Source organism: Physella acuta, unplaced genomic scaffold (assembly GCF_028476545.2).
Source record: "Physella acuta isolate Inbredline_101_S28 unplaced genomic scaffold, ASM2847654v3 ptg000570l, whole genome shotgun sequence".
In the NCBI taxonomy this organism is placed as follows: domain Eukaryota; kingdom Metazoa; phylum Mollusca; class Gastropoda; family Physidae; genus Physella; species Physella acuta.
The window spans coordinates 562,433-582,926 of NW_026732089.1; the positions used below are offsets into that span (position 1 = coordinate 562,433).

The 20,494-nt window shown below is 32.6% G+C and overlaps 3 protein-coding genes across 3 annotated transcripts in view; all 3 read left to right on the forward strand.

The window, feature by feature from the left end:
* The first annotated feature begins 822 nt into the window (after positions 1–822).
* On the forward strand, positions 823–4,405 carry LOC131946760 (mucin-2-like). Its single transcript, XM_059307687.1, has 2 exons — positions 823–3,079; positions 4,131–4,405. The coding sequence occupies exons 1-2, from the start codon at positions 823–825 to the stop codon at positions 4,403–4,405; spliced, it is 2,532 nt and encodes an 843-aa protein (XP_059163670.1).
* A 185-nt stretch (positions 4,406–4,590) lies between these two features.
* LOC131946761 (multiple epidermal growth factor-like domains protein 6) lies at positions 4,591–11,811 on the forward strand. The gene is made up of 11 exons (XM_059307688.1): positions 4,591–4,801; positions 6,021–6,299; positions 6,731–6,994; positions 7,197–7,460; positions 7,889–8,152; positions 8,357–8,620; positions 9,052–9,315; positions 9,520–9,783; positions 9,957–10,220; positions 10,804–11,061; positions 11,798–11,811. The coding sequence occupies exons 1-11, from the start codon at positions 4,591–4,593 to the stop codon at positions 11,809–11,811; spliced, it is 2,610 nt and encodes an 869-aa protein (XP_059163671.1).
* Positions 11,812–12,778: 967 nt separating this feature from the next.
* LOC131946762 (uncharacterized) overlaps positions 12,779–20,494 on the forward strand; it is a 28,680-nt gene continuing 20,964 nt past the window's right edge. Inside the window, exons 1-16 of the mRNA XM_059307689.1 lie at positions 12,779–12,820; positions 12,911–12,964; positions 13,316–13,383; positions 13,501–13,573; positions 13,700–13,703; positions 14,521–14,712; positions 15,130–15,387; positions 16,719–16,976; positions 17,277–17,534; positions 17,906–18,166; positions 18,467–18,533; positions 18,688–18,701; positions 19,189–19,313; positions 19,462–19,623; positions 19,788–19,943; positions 20,219–20,405. Coding sequence (XP_059163672.1) covers positions 12,779–12,820; positions 12,911–12,964; positions 13,316–13,383; positions 13,501–13,573; positions 13,700–13,703; positions 14,521–14,712; positions 15,130–15,387; positions 16,719–16,976; positions 17,277–17,534; positions 17,906–18,166; positions 18,467–18,533; positions 18,688–18,701; positions 19,189–19,313; positions 19,462–19,623; positions 19,788–19,943; positions 20,219–20,405 — 2,179 coding nt within the window. The remainder of the gene's footprint in view (positions 12,821–12,910; positions 12,965–13,315; positions 13,384–13,500; positions 13,574–13,699; positions 13,704–14,520; positions 14,713–15,129; positions 15,388–16,718; positions 16,977–17,276; positions 17,535–17,905; positions 18,167–18,466; positions 18,534–18,687; positions 18,702–19,188; positions 19,314–19,461; positions 19,624–19,787; positions 19,944–20,218; positions 20,406–20,494) is intronic.

Here is a 20,494-nt window from a genome sequence, read left to right on the forward strand (position 1 = left end):
GAGAAAGCCACTGATTGCTAACATACAAACTCCCCAGTGTGAGGCTCGTTAACTGGGAAATACAAGCCATTCATTCCGAAATCAAGCAGGCGTGTAGCCCCGTAAGATATATCCAACTCGGGTTTATCTATAGCAGCTGCGACACGGTTGGTGTACAGGTAATGGCTCACCTTATGGCCTATCAGCTGTGAGGTGAGAGAAGCTGAAACATGGGCAACATCTTGATTTTCTCAACCTGTTGCTCGGTATGTGTGCCTTGTCTTCCAAGATACAATCATTCAATCGTCTATCCCAGGGGTCTCCAAACTACGGCCCACTCGATGTCCTCTCATCCGGCCCGCGGAGATCTTTTTGTGCACGGAAAAACAGTTTGTTGATGATGGCTGAGGAACTTTGCCCAGAAAAATCAAAGACATGCCTGGAAGAAACAGGCCCACGAACTGAAATTTGATATTTAATGCGGCCCTCGGACTGAAAAGTTTGGAGACCCCTGGTCTATGCGAATATTAATTCATTTATTTATTTACGTCTATCTCTACTTAAAACTTACTTTGAAAATCATTTTTCTTTACAATAATTTAACATTTTTAAAAAGTTATTCTGATGAAAATAATATACTGTCAGGCATTAAATGCATCACAACTTCTTGGACAATTTACTGAAGTTAACCACAATATACCACATGGAGTATTTTATTTTTTCTATTTTTTTTTTTAAAATTGCTTTTTAGCAACAATTGCCGCATCTTCAGCTTTAACAACAGAAGTGGTCACAACAGAAGTTTCAATAAGTAGCTCTACATTTGCACTCGCAACAACTACCATGTATCAAACAAGCACGGACTCTGAAACCTCAGTGCCTTCTTTGACTATGCAAGCAACATTAAAAACTTCCACATTCAGTACGCCAGACTCATCTATGCAAATATCAGACGTTTATACATCCCAAGCAACTGAATCACCTGTACTAACAGCAGAAATGTACACATCTAGTACAACTGAATTACCTGTCTCAACACCGGAACTGTATACATCAAGCACACTTGAATCAACAATGGAAACAACAGAAGTTTACACAAACGCTCCAACTGAATCAACTGTGCCAACAACAGAAGTGTACGCATACACTGCATCTGAATCACCTGCGCCAACAACTGAAGTTCCCACATCCACTACACCTGAATCAACTGTGCAAACAACAGAAGTTCCCACATCCGTTACACCTGAATCAACTGCGCCTACAAAAGAAGTGTACACATCCAGTACACCTGAATCAAATGTGCCAACAACAGAAGTTTACACATTCACTACACCTGAATCAACTGCGCCAACAACAGAAGTGTACAGATCCAGTACACCTGAATCAACTGTGCCAACAACAGAAGTTCCAACATCCGTTACACCTGAATCACCTTTGCCAACAACAGAAGCGTACACAACCAGTACACCTGAATCACCTTTGACAACAACAGAAGTTCCAACATCCGTTACACCTGAATCACCTATGCCAACAACAGAAGCGTACACATCCAGTACACCTGAATCATCGGTGCCAACAACAGAAGCGTACACATCCAGTACACCTGAATCAACTGTGCCAACAACAGAAGTATCCAAATCCAGTACACCTGACTCACGTATCTCAACAAAAGAAGTTCCTACATCCAGTACACCTGAATCAACTGCGCCAACATCTGGAGTTGCCACATCAACTACACCTGAAACAACCGTGCCAAAAACAGAAGTATCCAAATCCATTACACCTGAATCAACTGCGCCAACAACAGAAGTGTACAGATCCAGTACACCTGAATCAACTGTGCCAACAACAGAAGTTCCAACATCCGTTACACCTGAATCATCTATGCCAACAACAGAAGCGTACACATCCAGTACACCTGAATCACCTATAACAACAACAGAAGCGTACACATCCAGTACACCTGAATCAACTGTGCCAACAACAGAAGCGTACACAACCAGTACACCTGAATCACCTTTGACAACAACAGAAGTTCCAACATCCGTTACACCTGAATCACCTATGCCAACAACAGAAGCGTACACATCCAGTACACCTGAATCACCTGTGTCAACAACAGAAGCGTACACATCCAGTACACCTGAATCACCTATAACAATAACAGAAGCGTACACATCCAGTACACCTGAATCACCTGTCCCAACAACAGAAGCGTACACATCCAGCACACCTGAATCACATGTGACAACAACAGAAGTTCCAACATCCGTTACACCTGAATCACCTATGCCAACAACAGAAGCGTACACATCCAGAACACCTGAATCACCTATAACAATAACAGAAGCGTACACATCCAGTACACCTGAATCACCTGTCCCAACAACAGAAGTGTACAGATCCAGTACACCTGAATCACATGTGACAACAACAGAAGTTCCAACATCCGTTACACCTGAATCACCTATGCCAACAACAGAAGCGTACACAACCAGTACACCTGAATCACCTTTGACAACAACAGAAGTTCCAACATTCGTTACACCTGAATCACCTATGCCAACAACAGAAGTATCCAAATCAAGTTCACCTGAATCAACTGCCCCAGCAGATGTGTACACATCCACTACACCTGAATCAACTGTGCCAACCACAGACGTTCCCACATCCAGTACATCTGAATACACTGTGCCAGCAACAGAAGTGTACACATACACTACACCTGAATCAACTGTGCCAACCACAGAAGTTCCAACATCCAGTACACCTGAATTCACTGTGCCAGCAACAGAAGTGTACACATCCACTACAACTGACTCAATTTCGCCAACAACAAAAGTTCCCACACCCAGTACACCTGAATCAACTGCCCCAACAACAGAAGTGTACACATCCAGTACACCTGAATCAACTGCGCCAACAACAGAAGTGTACACATACTTTACATCTGAATCAACTGTGTCAACAACAAAAGTTCCCACATCCAGTACACCTGAATCAACTGTGCCAACAACAAAAGTTCACACATCTCAAACTACAGAGTTGACTAGGCCAACACTTTCAGAAGAGCCAACAACTATTTCTACACAATTTTCAGGTAATTTGGCTTTTTCCATTAGTTTAAATTTTAATACAAAATTTTATTGAAAACTATACTAGCATATCTGATTTTGTTTACTAACTCACGACAACAGGCTCATCTAAGTTATTTTTTCTACAATTTTTTTTATCTCTTGTTTTTTGTAAGCTCTAATATTTTCTAAACCATCATTTAATATAATTTACTTCAATTTACTTCATAATATTTCTTTATAGATATCACAAAATGAAGACGACGCTTAGGATATACTTTTTAAAAATATCCCGTAGGAATGTTTATTCCATTACGTATTTTAACAAAGAAATTCTGAAGATTAAATGTATAGTACGTATTATAAATAAAATATACAGTGGCTTAGGAAGGGGGAGAGGCTATGGTGGTTACAGCCTCCACCCCCCCCCCCCACCCTCCATTGACACCTCTTTAAAAAAAAGTTGTCTTACTATCACTGTCAATTATTTAAACATATTTCTCTATTAGAATGTATGTATTATTGTATATGTACGTTTGCAACAGTTATCTTAAAACTGACGCTATGTTCACACTGATTTGGTTAATCCCCCCTCCCTTCCCACCTCTCCACCAGAACGAGACAGGCCGTAATTGTGCAGAGCGACATTAATATCACATCCAGGTGTACTCTGGGTAAGATATTAGACCCAAGTGACCGAACAGTGGTGTATGAAGTTCACCTCTGGATAGGCCTACGCCTGTAATTCCAAATTTTGGTATTTCGAGTTTGAATTTTCTTACTTTAATAGGTTCGGGAAATAAGGAGCGCAACACTGGTCGTTGAGCCGCTCATCGATGGTGTCGGTATAGAATTAGGCTTTGGATTTTTTCTCACTCGATTCTGTTGTTGAGACTCTAATTATAGTTACAAACTGTACATACTATCTAACGGAATAAAACCATTTCGATTATTCTCAATTAACAAAATTGTAGCGAGGCTCAAAGACTTTTGAGAAAAAAAGCATGGGTGAAATTCTCCACTTTGAGACATTTTTTACTGCGATTCATCATGCTTTTTACATATGTTTTGTTCCAGCCTGTAATGCTACTCACTATGGTCTGGACTGTGCCAACTCATGCAGCTGTAACATAAACAATACAGTTGATTGCAATGACACCACAGGAGAATGTTTGTGTGCAGCTGGTTGGAATGGCAATACTTGTGATGAAGATGTCAATGAGTGCCTTAATGCCAGCTACTGTCCTGGTTACATGGAAGTTTGCTTTAATTTGGTGGGGTCAGCAGAATGCAGGTGTGAGATTGGCTATCAGAGATCAGGACTGAATCACAAGTGCCAAGGTAATTTATGAATAATTTAGCAGTAAATATTTAGATTAGATTTTTACGTCATTTGTTTGCTTACAATACTAAAATTTATTATTTTACAAGAGATATTTTCACTGATTTTTTTAAAATGTACTATGTTCTTTATTTTCAAAAAGCTTGTAACAACACATACTATGGCTATGAATGCTCAAACCCCTGTACATGCATCATGGCAAACACAGAAAATTGTAATGATACAACTGGAAACTGTTCTTGTCATCATGGTTGGACAGGCTACAACTGTGAAGCTGATATTGATGAATGTGAAAATGAGACCTTTTGTTCTGACATCCATTCTAGCTGCTTTAATTTGAATGGATCTGCAGAATGTAGATGTAACATTGGATTTGAAATTGTTTCAACTAATGAAAAATGTCTAGGTATAGTTTACTGCAATAGGATTTTTTTTTTAAATCAATATCTTCTAGTCCTGTTAATATCCGAAAAAAAAAACAATACATCTCAGTGGCGGAACTAGAAAAAAAGGGCCACCCCGCAAAGACATTTTTTGGGCCCCATATATATATATATATATATATATATATATATATATATATATATATATATATATATATATATATATATATATATATATAGGTATATATATATATATATATATATATATATATATATATATATATATATATATATATATATATATATATATATATATATATATATATATATATATATAAACAAAATACCAACATAGAATACTCTTTTCGGGCTTGTTCGAGTTAAAAGAAAATTAATAATATTTAGTTTTTATTAAAAATTAAAATCTAGTTACAACAACACGTCATTTGTGTGAGTGTTATTCGGCTTTTCTTTATTTTATTTATTTATTTATTTTTTTTTTTTTGTATACTTTTATTTTCCAATTTAATACAAATACATTAACATTCTTCGAAGTTTCCAACTAGAAAAAATCTCAGCTATAATAAACGTTTGCTAAATTGCTGCCTGAAAGCAAGTCGGTCAAAAGAATATGAAACATGAAAACTTTGTACCTGTAATGGTTTCTCGCGTTATGTTTATTATTATGTTTTTTTTTATTTATATTATTAATCTTAAATACATTTCCTTTTCATGCTTTGTCATTCCTTATTATGTATTTTTTTTAAATAATAATTCAGAGAAGTTGCTTTTAAATTTGTTAAGAGCAGATCTATTAAAAGGTGCTTAAGAGCACACATATTTGACTATTTAAAAAGGGGATATAAGTCATAGAAGTGGTTTGAACGTTTGCGTATCTTTCACGCGATGGATTTATTTTCAAAATAATTTTGCCGTCAACATCGTGTGTTTGATTGTAGGAGAAAGAGGACTCGGGATGGTGGCTATAAAATAAAGATAATCAACAGCAGCTACGGTATTCTTTTTACCAAACAACAATCAAGTCAAAAATGAAAGAAAATAATTATTTTTCAACTGTAAAAGAAAATTGATTATGGTCGGCAATGGGCCCCTAAATGGCGTGGGCCCCCCCCGCATTGCGGGGTCTGGCGGCACTGTAGTTCCGCCCCTGATACATCTTCACTCTATATGGGGCTAATTTAAAAGGAAATATTTTAAGTTGGTTGTTATGTTTTCTTAAAGACGCCTATTTTTCAGCATGTAATGCTACCCACTATGGTCTGAACTGTGCCAACACATGCAGCTGTAACCTAAACAATACAGTTGATTGCAATGACACCACAGGAGAATGTTTGTGTGCAGCTGGTTGGAATGGCACCACTTGTGATGAAGATGTCAATGAGTGCCTTAATGCCAGCTACTGTCCTGGTTACATGGAAGTTTGCTTTAATATGAATGGATCAGCAGAATGCAGGTGTGAGATTGGCTATCTGAGATCAGGACTGAATCACAAGTGCCAAGGTAATTTATTGAATAATTTACCAGTAAATATTTTGCTTAGATTTTTAAGTCATTTGTTTGCTTACGATACTAAAATGTATTATTTTACAAAAGATATTTTCACTCATAATGGTGGTTGAATGTGTACTTTATTCATTTAACAATGTTTTTAACAAATTTCTTATTGTTAAATTTAATTTTTGATTTACCAGATGTGTGAATATTATTTCATGGATTTTGATCGTTTTAAAAAACAAAATAATGTGTTTGAAGTTAACCATTTTTTTTTAAACATATCTTTGTCATATAATGTTTTTTTTAAAGAAATTTTGAAATGTTTGATATAAATCATTTATTTTAGATATTTGCAGGAAAAAATATATGTCAAAATGTACGTTATAAAGATCTTTAATTTTAAAATATATTGCTACTGTATTCCTATTTTCTTACAGCTTGTAATAACACTTTCTTCGGTTATGAGTGCTCAAATCCTTGCTCATGTGTTATGGAGAATACAGTAGATTGCCTGGACAGTACAGGAGAATGCTCTTGTTTCTTTGGGTGGAAAGGAATCAACTGTGAATCTGATATTGATGAGTGTGAACAGACTGACTTTTGTTCTCACATCCATGCTAGCTGCTTTAATTTAAATGGATCTGCAGAATGTAGGTGTGATATTGGATATGAGAATTCTACCACTGATGAAAGCTGCCAAGGTAATTGATTTTTATGAAATTCCATGCAGAAAAACATACTCATTTATGAGATAAAAATGTGTTGTCTAATTTCTGCCATCTTGAAATGAGTGCTTATATTTTAAAACTCACACTTTTTAAACCACAAATTGGTTTATGAAATGAATGCTTTTTTCTTTTCAACTAAAACTAGTCATCCTTTTTTACATGTGTTTTATCCCAGCATGTAATGCTACCCACTATGGTCTGAACTGTGCCAACACATGCAGCTGTAACCTAAACAACACAGTTGATTGCAATGACACCACAGGAGAATGTTTGTGTGCAGCTGGTTGGAATGGCACCACTTGTGATGAAGATGTCAATGAGTGCCTTAATGCCAGCTACTGTCCTGGTTACATGGAAGTTTGCTTTAATATGAATGGATCAGCAGAATGCAGGTGTGAGATTGGCTATCTGAGATCAGGACTGAATCACAAGTGCCAAGGTAATTTATTGAATAATTTAGCAGTAAATATTTTGCTTAGATTTTTAAGTCATTTGTTTGCTTACGATACTAAAATGTATTATTTTACAAAAGATATTTTCACTCATAATGGTGGTTGAATGTGTACTTTATTCATTTAACAATGTTTTTAACAAATTTCTTATTGTTAAATTTAATTTTTGATTTACCAGATGTGTGAATATTATTTCATGGATTTTGATCGTTTTAAAAAACAAAATAATGTGTTTGAAGTTAACCATTTTTTTAAACATATCTTTGTCATATAATGTTTTTTTAAAGAAATTTTGAAATGTTTGATATAAATCATTTATTTTAGATATTTGCAGGAAAAAATATATGTCAAAATGTACGTTATAATGATCTTTAATTTTAAAATATATTGCTACTGTATTCCTATTTTCTTACAGCTTGTAATAACACTTTCTTTGGTTATGAGTGCTCAAATCCTTGCTCATGTGTTATGGAGAATACAGTAGATTGCCTGGACAGTACAGGAGAATGCTCTTGTTTCTTTGGGTGGAAAGGCATCAACTGTGAAACTGATATTGATGAGTGTGAACAGACTGACTTTTGTTCTCACATCCATGCTAGCTGCTTTAATTTAAATGGATCTGCAGAATGTAGGTGTGATATTGGATATGAGAATTCTACCACTGATGAAAGCTGCCAAGGTAATTGATTTTTATGAAATTCCATGCAGAAAAACATACTCATTTATGAGATAAAAATGTGTTGTCTAATTTCTGCCATCTTGAAATGAGTGCTTATATTTTAAAACTCACACACTTTTTAAACCACAAATTGGTTTATGAAATGAATGCTTTTTTCTTTTCAACTAAAACTAGTCATCCTTTTTTACATGTGTTTTATCCCAGCATGTAATGCTACCCACTATGGTCTGAACTGTGCCAACACATGCAGCTGTAACCTAAACAACACAGTTGATTGCAATGACACCACAGGAGAATGTTTGTGTGCAGCTGGTTGGAATGGCACCACTTGTGATGAAGATGTCAATGAGTGCCTTAATGCCAGCTACTGTCCTGGTTACATGGAAGTTTGCTTTAATATGAATGGATCAGCAGAATGCAGGTGTGAGATTGGCTATCTGAGATCAGGACTGAATCACAAGTGCCAAGGTAATTTATTGAATAATTTAGCAGTAAATATTTTGCTTAGATTTTTAAGTCATTTGTTTGCTTACGATACTAAAATGTATTATTTTACAAAAGATATTTTCACTCATAATGGTGGTTGAATGTGTACTTTATTCATTTAACAATGTTTTTAACAAATTTCTTATTGTTAAATTTAATTTTTGATTTACCAGATGTGTGAATATTATTTCATGGATTTTGATCGTTTTAAAAAACAAAATAATGTGTTTGAAGTTAACCATTTTTTTAAACATATCTTTGTCATATAATGTTTTTTTTTTAAAGAAATTTTGAAATGTTTGATATAAATCATTTATTTTAGATATTTGCAGGAAAAAATATATGTCAAAATGTACGTTATAAAGATCTTTAATTTTAAAATATATTGCTACTGTATTCCTATTTTCTTACAGTTTGTAATAACACTTTCTTCGGTTATGAGTGCTCAAATCCTTGCTCATGTGTTATGGAGAATACAGTAGATTGCCTGGACAGTACAGGAGAATGCTCTTGTTTCTTTGGGTGGAAAGGAATCAACTGTGAATCTGATATTGATGAGTGTGAACAGACTGACTTTTGTTCTCACATCCATGCTAGCTGCTTTAATTTAAATGGATCTGCAGAATGTAGGTGTGATATTGGATATGAGAATTCTACCACTGATGAAAGCTGCCAAGGTAATTGATTTTTATGAAATTCCATGCAGAAAAACATACTTATTTATGAGATAAAAATTTGTTGTATAATTCTGCCATCTTGAAATGAGTGCTTATATTTTAAAACTCACACACTTTTTAAACCATAAATTGGTTTATGAAATGAATGCTTTTTTCTTTTCAACTAAAACTAGTCATCCTTTTTTTACATGTGTTTTATCCCAGCATGTAATGCTACCCACTATGGTCTGAACTGTGCCAACACATGCAGCTGTAATCTCAACAACACAGAAGATTGCAATGACACCACTGGAGAATGCACATGTGCTAGTGGCTGGAATGGCACTATTTGTGATGAAGATGTGGATGAATGTCTGAATATCAGCTACTGTCTTGAAGCGAATGAAATATGTTTTAACTCAAATGGATCTGCTGAATGTCTATGTGACATTGGGTTTCAAAGATCATTATTTAACTACAGTTGTGAAGGTAATGCTTTATAGTTGTTTTGACTTTGTTTTAGTTGTTTTGCACTAATTTATAAATAATATATTAACATATGACTATAGAGTTATTTCATTGAAATATAAGTTGTTAGGTTAAATATTAATTTTTTTAACATGCAGTTTTGTAAAAAGATGATTTTAAAATTACTCTAATAGCATGCAATGAAACAAATTATGGATGGAACTGTGCTGAACCTTGTGACTGCTTCATGGAAAACACAGAAGACTGTGACAATGTAAATGGAGCTTGTTTTTGTGTTGAAGGGTGGAATGGCACTTTTTGCAATGAGGACATAGATGAGTGTATCAATGCTAACTACTGTCTAGGTTTACATGAAATTTGTCACAACCTAAATGGTTCAGCTGAATGCCTATGCAATGTTGGTTTTGAAAGATGGTCATCAAATAACACATGCACAGGTAATACTACAAAGTATTTATAACTGTATTCTGCAACACATGAATAACTGTTAAGGTAAAATTACAAAGGTAACATCACAAAGTATATAGAATTTTTCATTCTACTAAAATGATAATAATTTACGGTAAAATTACGAAGTCTTTTGAATTTTTTAGTGTACAACCACACTGCAAGGCTGTTAAACCTATACCAAATCACTTCTATTTCAAATTGTTGTATACAAGTTTTCTACTTGTTTACACATTCTGAAATACTTGTACTTTATTTGCCATTTTCATTATTAGTAACATAATCAAACATGCCCGGCTGTGTGGGGTAATGAAGTAGAGTTCACCTCTTTCTGAGACATCAGCCGGTGGAGGGTTAGTGGTGTCATTACTAGGCCCACCAACATTACTGTCCCTAACATGATTCAGGTACCCATCAGAGATGGGAGAACTTAAGGAATCATACCAACTCCAGTTCATGGAATGTAGGCCTACCATCTGACTCTGCTGTCCTGTATCATAACTAATATTTTCTTTACCTGAATTATTTTGTAAGTGATATAAATGTTTTGATAAAAATAAAATTATTTTTCAGCATGTACTGAGACCCACTATGGCCTTAATTGTGAAAACACATGCAGCTGCGACCTAGTCAACACAGCAGATTGCAATGATGTGACAGGAAATTGTTCATGTAGATCTGGATGGGAAGGTGTCAACTGTGAGGAAGACATCAATGAGTGTTTAAACTTGAGCTACTGTACAGGACCACATGAAACTTGTCGTAATTTGAATGGTTCAGCTGAATGTCCATGTGTGATTGGGTTTGAAAAAGTTAATAATATTTGTCAAGGTAATTTAAACTGTACACAAAGCTGTTACATAATGTATTTTTTTATTGTTATATGTTGAATGATAAATGATAGATTATAAAAATGGCACATGCAGATTGAATACAAACAGTATTATTTATTTGACCATTCTGGTTGGTGTTCAGATGAGAATTTTTCACTTTATACTCACTGTTCTCTCTGTTCTACAAATAACAAACAATAACAGCCTACAGGGGATGTAACTTTAATAATACTAGCGTTCATGACTGACATAGTTATTTCCCTTGCAGATTTTGACGTTATACATAATTTGAATCAAATTAGGAAAATCATAACCGTCAGCTTTTTTAACACAATTTTTTTAAATATGAAAAAGATTTAAATTTATTTCGATCATCGAATCATAGTTTTTAATAGCATATAACGTTCTACTCACAAAACCTGCTATGGCAATTGCTTTAAAAAATACTCATTGTTGTAGGCTGGTTTATAAAGAGTAAACTACAGTATCATACTAATTTTATCTTATAAAAGATATATTTTGAATATAATCTTTTAACTGCAAAATAATTTCTGAAATCCTAAAATTATTCAACATGAAAAAATCTTTTAAAATATTTTTGAAAAATCTAAATTGACCCTGCATTTTTTTCTAAATAACTCGTATATTATAATCATTTTTAAAAACTTCTTTAGAGCAATTAACATAGTTTTTAAATATAAATATGTACTGATGTTTTTCCATTAATATTGTAGCTTCCTTTGGCTGATTGTGTTATTATAATTAATTAGAAGTTTTATAAGTTTTCCTCCTTTAATATTTTATTTATTCAAAGAGATTAGAATTGTATTTAACACTGAATAAAAATAATTGTAGTTATTTTATAATAGGAATTTAATTACTTCTTTTTTCAATATTCCAGCTTGTAATGAAACACATTATGGCTTTAATTGTGCACAACAATGTGTTTGTAATATGATGAACACATACGACTGTGATGATAAAACAGGACAATGTGCATGTGTCAGTGGATGGACTGGCACTAACTGTGATGAAGATGTAAATGAATGTCTGGACATCAGCCTCTGTGCCCAAATACATGAAGTTTGCTTTAACCAAAATGGGTCATATGAGTGCAGGTGTGCTGATGGTTTTGAGAGATCAGTTTTTGATTACCACTGTCAAGGTAAAATACATGTATCACAATTCATAAGAAAAATATTTGGGGAATTTTTTATACCAGTGTCCGTTAATAGGACCTTCTTAAAAGAAGGGGTGTAATGATACTGTTAATTAACTAAAATACACACTTGGCTTGCATATGTCAATGCTAACCCTATCCCTAACCCCAGCCCTATTCCTACCATAATCCTAACCCTATTTTTTAACCATAAAACTAGTCAAGTTTACAATAATACTAACAACCTAACACACCTATTTTTGGATGGGTCTATTAGCAGACATGGATATCTTCAATCATTCAAATATTCATTCATAAATCATTATTTCGAGGGATCAGTTTTTGTCACTACTGTCAAGGTGTCACAATTCATAAGAAAATTATTCAAATATCAATCATTTTTTGTTGTTGTCGTATTGAAGTATTTTTTCATAATTTTATTAAAATACTATTCAATTGTTTTTTGTTTTCTTACTTTTAGTTTGCAATGGAACAGCATATGGTTATAACTGCTCACATGCATGCAGCTGTGTAGTAGACCATATATTGAACTGTAATGGAAGCACTGGAGAATGTGTTTGTAAATCTGGATGGAATGGTACAGACTGTGAACTGGATATTGATGAGTGTAAAATTCCTAACTACTGTACCCAATTTCATGAGAGTTGTTTTAATTTGAATGGTTCAGCTGAATGTAGATGTGATGTTGGATATTACAGATTTTCAGACAGCTCTTGCAGAGGTACATATTGTTTTTTAAATAATCGGTTGTTTTAAATTTAATTTTATATACTTTATTATCGTTGCACACATTTTAATTTTTTTTTAAATAGCTTGAAAGCACTTTATAATTAATCAAATTAAAAATTGGAACGTCAAACACATAATTCCCAGATGTTGTAAGAATTATTTGAGTTCACTCACGTTTTCTGTTAGCCTACTTTAGGTATAAGAATTTTTGGAAAATCATGCATTTTTACAATTCACCGATTCAATGGCCAAATGCAGTTATACTGCCTCATAGGATATAATTGGAAACAGTATAAAAATGTGTATAATTATAATTTAAAACATTCAATATATTTTCTTACAGAGTGTGATGCAGCACATTATGGATTCAACTGTAACCTATTGTGTAACTGCAATATGGACAACACTTTAGTTTGTGATAAAACCTCAGGAAACTGCAGTTGTAAAACTGGCTGGAATGGCACTCTTTGTGATGTAGATATTGATGAGTGCTTAAATACTAGTTTGTGTGTTGACTTACATGAACAGTGCTACAATTATGCTGGATCATTTGAATGTGGATGTGAAGCTGGCTATCATAAAGTTAATGGAACTTGCAAAGGTTGTGAATACTTAAATTGAAATATTTTTGTTACTGGTATTATTTAAGTAGGACTTACTTTCACCATCACCACCCACATGCAATAATGCAAGTTTTTTTCATATTCACATAACTCTTTTGTTACAGATGTGTAAGTAAGATAATTAATAAGAAGTTCAGACTAGCACCAATAGTAATCAAAATATGTACAGTGACATAAATAAAGGATAAGAAAGGCAAAGCAAAATGTTAATTTAATAACATTTCTCAGTTACAAATTATAGATAATTAATTAGAAGTACAGACTAGCTGCAATAGTAATCAAAATATCTCTAGTGACTTATATCAAGAGATTCAAAGGAAAAAGTTAATTTAATAACATTTCTGAGTAATAAATAATTAAGGGGTCGACGTGGTCGAGTAAAGCTCATGGTTGCTAAACCGAAAAGTCTCAAGTTCGAACCTTCGGGCAGATGAGGCTCGTTAGCTGGGGACAGCCACTCCTCTAGGAGAGACAACTCCAAAATTAAACAACTGCTGCCTTGTAGTTTGTTCTTGGTTGGACAAAGGCTATGGAAGCAAATCCAAAAAGAAAAGCAGGCTGAAATCGGAGTCAATGGCCTCAATGGCACATAACCAGTTGACACGTAACGCTTAATTGTGTTGAAGGTGTGGTTGAGTCAGCAAAAAGCTGATGGTTGATAAATTCGAACAAAGTGCTCGAGTTCAAACCCACGGGCAGATAAATCTCGATCCCCTTCAACACTAATAATTAAGAACGAAGAAGAAAAGAAGAAGATAAATAATAAATATGTTTTTATTTCCAAAATTACTTACTTAAATAAACATTAGTTGAAAAATTGTTATACTAATCATTGCTTTAATTCACTGCTTTACAACAGAATGTAATTCAACAACCTATGGCCCAAACTGCAAAAACAAATGTACTTGTGTTTTCAACAACACAGCTGATTGTAATGATACATCTGGAGCTTGCTTTTGTAAAAGTGGCTGGAATGGTAAAAACTGTGAATTAGATATAAATGAATGTCTAAATAAAAGCTACTGTCTTGGTTTACATGAAGAATGTAACAACTTGCCTGGCACAGCTGAATGTCGATGTGAACTGGGATTTGAGAACAAAACAGGGGTTTGTCAAGGTAAATCAATTTTTATGTGAATGGTAGTAAGAGAAATATTAAAATTTAAAGTGTTCTTAACATTTCAGTTAATGAAACTTTTATATATGAAGCTGATTTTAATTTACCAGCTTTTAAACATATATTCACTTTTTTATTCATAACAAGAATAAATGCTTAAACAATGTTAATTAAGAATTACAAGCCTACTTTAAGTACAACTACAACATTTAAAATTGGTTAAACATAGATCTACTATAATAACTTTTATAGCTTTTGCTTAGTAGACTTTGTTAGTAATAAGAATAATGTATTAATATATATGCAAAACTAGGTATCAGTATTTCATTTTTTTATTTTTTTTACTATCTAACTTTAACATTCATAAGATATGTGTCTCTTAAATGCAGTTAATTTTTTTTTAAATTGTTTTTTCAGCATGCAACTCAACATTCTATGGCTTTTACTGTGGGAACAAGTGTTCTTGTGTCATGAACAACACAATAGACTGCAATGACAAAACAGGGTCATGTCTGTGTGCATCAGGATGGACTGGGACAAAATGTGATACAGATATCAATGAATGCTTAAATACCAGCTACTGCTCAGGTCAATATGAACGATGCATCAATCTTAATGGATCGGCTGAGTGTGGATGTGTAACAGGGTATGAAAAAAAGAATGGAACATGTCAAGGTATTTGAAAACACATTGAATTCATTATTTTTTTTTTAAAAAAGATTAAATTATTAAAATATTGTTAAAAGAATTTTTCATATTATTGTTTTTTATTTCCTAAAACGAAACTATTTTTCCTTAAGTAGGGAAAAAAGTTCCCTTTCAAAAATTAGATTAAAATATGTTTTTAGGTATTAAGAACGGGCTTGACCTAAATAAAGTAATGGTGAAAATTATACCTAAATAAATAAATTTTAATTAGTCAATATATCCTCAGCATGCAACGAAACACATTTTGGACTAAACTGCATCAACCAATGCTTTTGTAACATGAGCAAAACAATAGACTGTGACAATGTAAATGGGTCTTGCTCATGTATAGCTGGATGGAGTGGTGCATCCTGCAATCAAAGTAAATTTTTCAAATTTTCTTAATTTTAATAGTATAGGTTTATAATTTTATATATCAATATATTGGTAAAGTCTGATAAAACTATTTATTATTATTTCTTCAAATTTTTTTCATTAATGTAATGAAAGTTTTTTTTATTATCCATATTTAACACGTTTTTATTAACTCAGCTTCGCGTGTGTTTGTTGTTAAAATTGACATCGAAAATTAGCCCACTTCTGATTGTTCTATAGTTCTGAAATTTGGCATGCAGGTTACTTTCGCCTAACAATTTCAGATGCAATCATAAAAACTAGCAATTAGAGACCGTAATTAGCTTAATTTAATTACGCCCCAAGGACCATAAAATTGAGGACATGATTTCTAAAGATACCGACAAGACTGGAGGCCTATAGACACAGTTACTTCGGCCCCAATCGATGTGAGCGCGCTGGCCGTGATCGTATAGTGGTTAGTACTTCGCGTTGTGGCCGCGACAACCCAGGTTCGAATCCTGGTCGCTCAAGATTTTTTTAGTCCGTGTATTTATAAACACTTTTTTAAAAACCACGTTTTTCATGTGTAGCAACGGACTAAAAAGGAGAAAATAAAATACTTAAAAAAAAACTTTTTAAAAAACCACGTTTTTCTTGTGGACTAAAAAGTAGAAAATAACTATTTACATACATTTGATGACAAAAAACGTGGGTCGGGCAGATGGGTCGGGAAATTTGATGGTGAACGTACCCACGTTTTTTGTCATCAAATGTATGTAAATAGTTATTTTCTACTTTTTAGTCCACAAGAAAAACGTGGTTTTTTAAAAAGTTTTTTTTAAAGTATTTTTTTAATACTGTATGTTATTAATATTATATAATTCATAATTTTTAATTTAGGTACATAGTTTTAATATCAGAATGCTTTGTTTAATAATATGTCATTTATATTGTTTTTGCAGCTTGTAGTGAAACTATGTATGGCCCAAACTGCAAAAACAAATGCACTTGTGTTTTCAACAACACAGCTGATTGTAATGATACATCTGGAGCTTGTTTATGTAAAGGTGGCTGGAATGGTACAAACTGTGAATTAGATATAAATGAATGTCTAAATAAAAGCTACTGTGTTGGTGTACATGAAGAATGTCACAACTTGCCTGGCTCAGCTGAATGTCGATGTGAACTAGGATTTGATAACAGAACTGGTGTTTGTCAAGGTAACTTATTTCTTATTATAGAAGTTTATAAAAGTGATATTTTTCATTGCTATATTTATTACAATATTTTCTTTTTAAGAAACTATTTTTTTTACATGCATAACAATTTTATCTAAAATTGTTCGACTTATCAATTTAAAAAAAAATGTATCTATTGACAGTTTTAATATTAGTGACGTAGCTCAAATAATATAATATTAAAAAACTTTCTAAATAATCTTTCATAGGTTTTCCACAAAAATCAATTATTTTAGATCTATATCTCATCTACGTAAAGTGTAACTTGTTTCTTTATAATAGCATGTAACACAACATTCTATGGCTTCTACTGTGGGAACAAGTGTTCTTGTGTCATGAACAACACAATAGACTGCAATGACACAACAGGGTCATGTCTGTGTGCATCAGGATGGACTGGGACAAAATGTGATACAGATATCAATGAATGCTTGAATACCAGCTACTGTGTCGGTTTACATGAAAAATGTAACAATTTAAATGGGTCTGCTGAGTGCAAATGTGTGCCTGGCTATGAAAAAACGAATGTAGCTTGTCAAGGTAAACTAAAATTAGCTAATATTTTTAGATCACATATATTCTGTTATGTAAGCTCAATTGTAGAAAATAAATGATAATCTGATGAATTTATGTAAATACATTTACTACTCAGCTTTGAAAATGTAATTATATATGCATTCTTATTGGTTTTTTAATAGATTTAATAAAATAATTTTATTTAATTAACAATTATTTTTATTCAATTACCTGTATGTTTTAAACAACCTATTTATGTTTATTATGGTACATATTTAATCTTGTATTTAGTAAATTTTTTATCAGATAGAAAAGACTAAAAAAAATTTGATATAATATGCTTTAAAAAAATTAAATTAAGAAAAAAGAAGTATGTCTTTTCTATTCTCCAAAAGTATGCAACAAAACACACTACGGCTTGGATTGTTCTTTGAAATGTGCCTGTGTCATGGAAAACACCAAATATTGTAATGGAACATCTGGTGCTTGTTTATGTTCTCCTGGATGGAATGGAACCAATTGTGAAAAAGATATAAATGAATGTGATAATATAAATTATTGCACTGAAGTACATGCAAGCTGTTTTAATTTAAATGGGTCTGCAGAATGTAGATGTGATAATGGTTATCAAAAGCTTTCCAGTGGAAAATGCCAAGGTAAAGTTGCACTCCTATGTTAAGAAGTATATTAATATATTAATAAGTAAATCACCCTTTCGAACCTTGTGGATCATGGGCAGAGTTAAGCAGAATTATCCTGTTTTAGTAATTATGGCATATTAAAGGATTGTATTAAGGGATTAGTTAACTAATTTGCATTTCAGTGAAATAAACATATAGACAAATTAATAATTCAATTTATAGAATTTAAAAAAATTATTTTTAGTAAAATGTAACATTTACTGCCCACATTTTAAACAATTTATTTACTAATATAAAATACTTTCCTTCCCCTAGCTTTATGTCCCAATTGTACAGAAGCAGAAGTTTGCTTTAATGAAACAGCTGGTAAATGGATCTGTAGGTAATATATGGATAACTTGTTTTGCTTAAATGAGTTAATACAAAAACAAATTTCTACAAAGTTATCAAGAATTTATTCTAACAGATTATAAAATTAAACCACAATGGCTATTAATTATTTGAAATAACAATATTTTATTTGTTTTTTTTTTTAGACTGAATGATTCACGTAAGTAAAACCTCTTAAATATAGTTTAAACATAACTAACAAAAATAAGGATGGTTTGTTAGTGAAACTTTTATCATCCATTCATAATGATAGTTGAATTATTCAATCATACAGAACATGTTTTCATTGGCAGATCATCCAATTTCGTTTTTTGGTATATATAATATGCTCTGAATATTACTGTTTCCTACAACGCTAAGCCAAAAGTCTTGAGTTTGAATCCAGGTTCAAGTTAGTGGAACAACCCTGAATCTACCCAGTTCTAATGGTTACTAAATCATATTAGGGATTGTGAAGGTGGCTGGGCATAGTGCTGACCACATTATTCCTTTATATGCCGAGGTCAAGAAACATTTATGAACTCCACTTCATCTGCCCAATGGATCGTTAGATCTAAAGAGGAATCTTTACTTATGCTCTGGATAGCTATGATAATGTGTCTAATTATTTCATTTTTATATGTTTCACCTGTTTATTACTTTAATAGGTATCTATCCCTATGGCCTTGTTCAAAATGACCAATCATTGCCAAAAAATAAAGAACTTGCATCAGCTAACTTGTACATAGAAGATTTCATCCCTTATCAGCTAAAGTTAATTAGCTCTGTTTCGGTAAGTAAGCTAATAACATTATTTATTATTATTATGATATTATTATAAACTGAAATATATTTTGCTCATTTTTATTTATTCACCTGAATCAATATTTTAACCCTTTTATACGCTATATATGTTTCTGTTAAAATATTTTTCTTAACAGATAACAGTTAATGGCCTTATAAGCTTTGAAGAAGAGTATTCCAGTTTTAATCCACAAAAGTTGCCAGTGTTAGACAAAAACTTAAATCAGCGCAGTCTGTTGGCTGTGTACTGGACTGATCTTGATGTTAACGATAATGATAATTGTGAAGTTTACTATCAGGTAATTTATATCATTCCAGTATTGAGAAATATACTTTTTATTTATTATTTTAATTCATAATGAAATTTATCTAATATCATCTAATCAAATTTTGATTGAAAATTTTTAAAAGTTTAATAATTGTAAACTTAACCATGATCACACAGTTAAATCTATTTTTTCAGATGTATGATTTGTATTCTAATAACACTTTGGGCACAGCTGTTTTTACCAAAGCCAATGCAGATGTTATGGCTCTCACAGAAAATAAAAGCTACAATGCTACAACAGTAATTGTGGTTACATGGGTTAATGTACCAGCACATGGAAGTGTGGATGAGGTATTTTGATTTTAGCACACATCTTCCTTTTATTTGTCTAAATGAATGTTCAATTTGTTTGGAAATTAGTATAATGTTTTGTATATATGTGGCTATATAGAATGCAATATGCGATTGGCACAAAAACAGTTATTATCTGCCATTGTAACTATTATAGACCAATTTCCTACACCCCATAAATTGTGTGTCATTGTTACATTTCCTTATACATTTGATTATAAGTAACAAAATCTGAAATCATATTGCAATTGGATTTTTTTCTTGTTTTTTCATAGCGTGTCTCATTCCAATGTGTCATAATATCAGATGGATATACAACATATGCCATATACATCTACATCCAAGGTGCTATGAAATTCAAACCCTTATCAGCCAGAAATGTTGAAGTTGGTTGGGCAAATTTTAGCTTTGATACCTCACTTACAAGTTACTACAGATTTGATACAGTTTTTGGCAACACTGGTATGTAGTCTATAGTACTAAAGACTCTCAAGATAAGTAGTAGTAAATGAGCTTTTTATTTTATAAAGCTGGTTTATATTCATTGCATG

Coding starts and splice junctions, on each gene's coding strand:
- LOC131946760 (XM_059307687.1), top strand. CDS start 823: ATGTATCAAACAAGCACGGACTCTGAAACCTCAGTGCCTTCTTTGACT. Junction 3,080..4,130: donor TATTTCTACACAATTTTCAG/GTAATTTGGCTT, acceptor GTTTTGTTCCAG/CCTGTAATGCTACTCACTAT.
- LOC131946761 (XM_059307688.1), top strand. CDS start 4,591: ATGGCAAACACAGAAAATTGTAATGATACAACTGGAAACTGTTCTTGT. Junction 4,802..6,020: donor AACTAATGAAAAATGTCTAG/GTATAGTTTACT, acceptor GTTTTCTTAAAG/ACGCCTATTTTTCAGCATGT. Junction 7,461..7,888: donor ACTGAATCACAAGTGCCAAG/GTAATTTATTGA, acceptor ATTTTCTTACAG/CTTGTAATAACACTTTCTTT.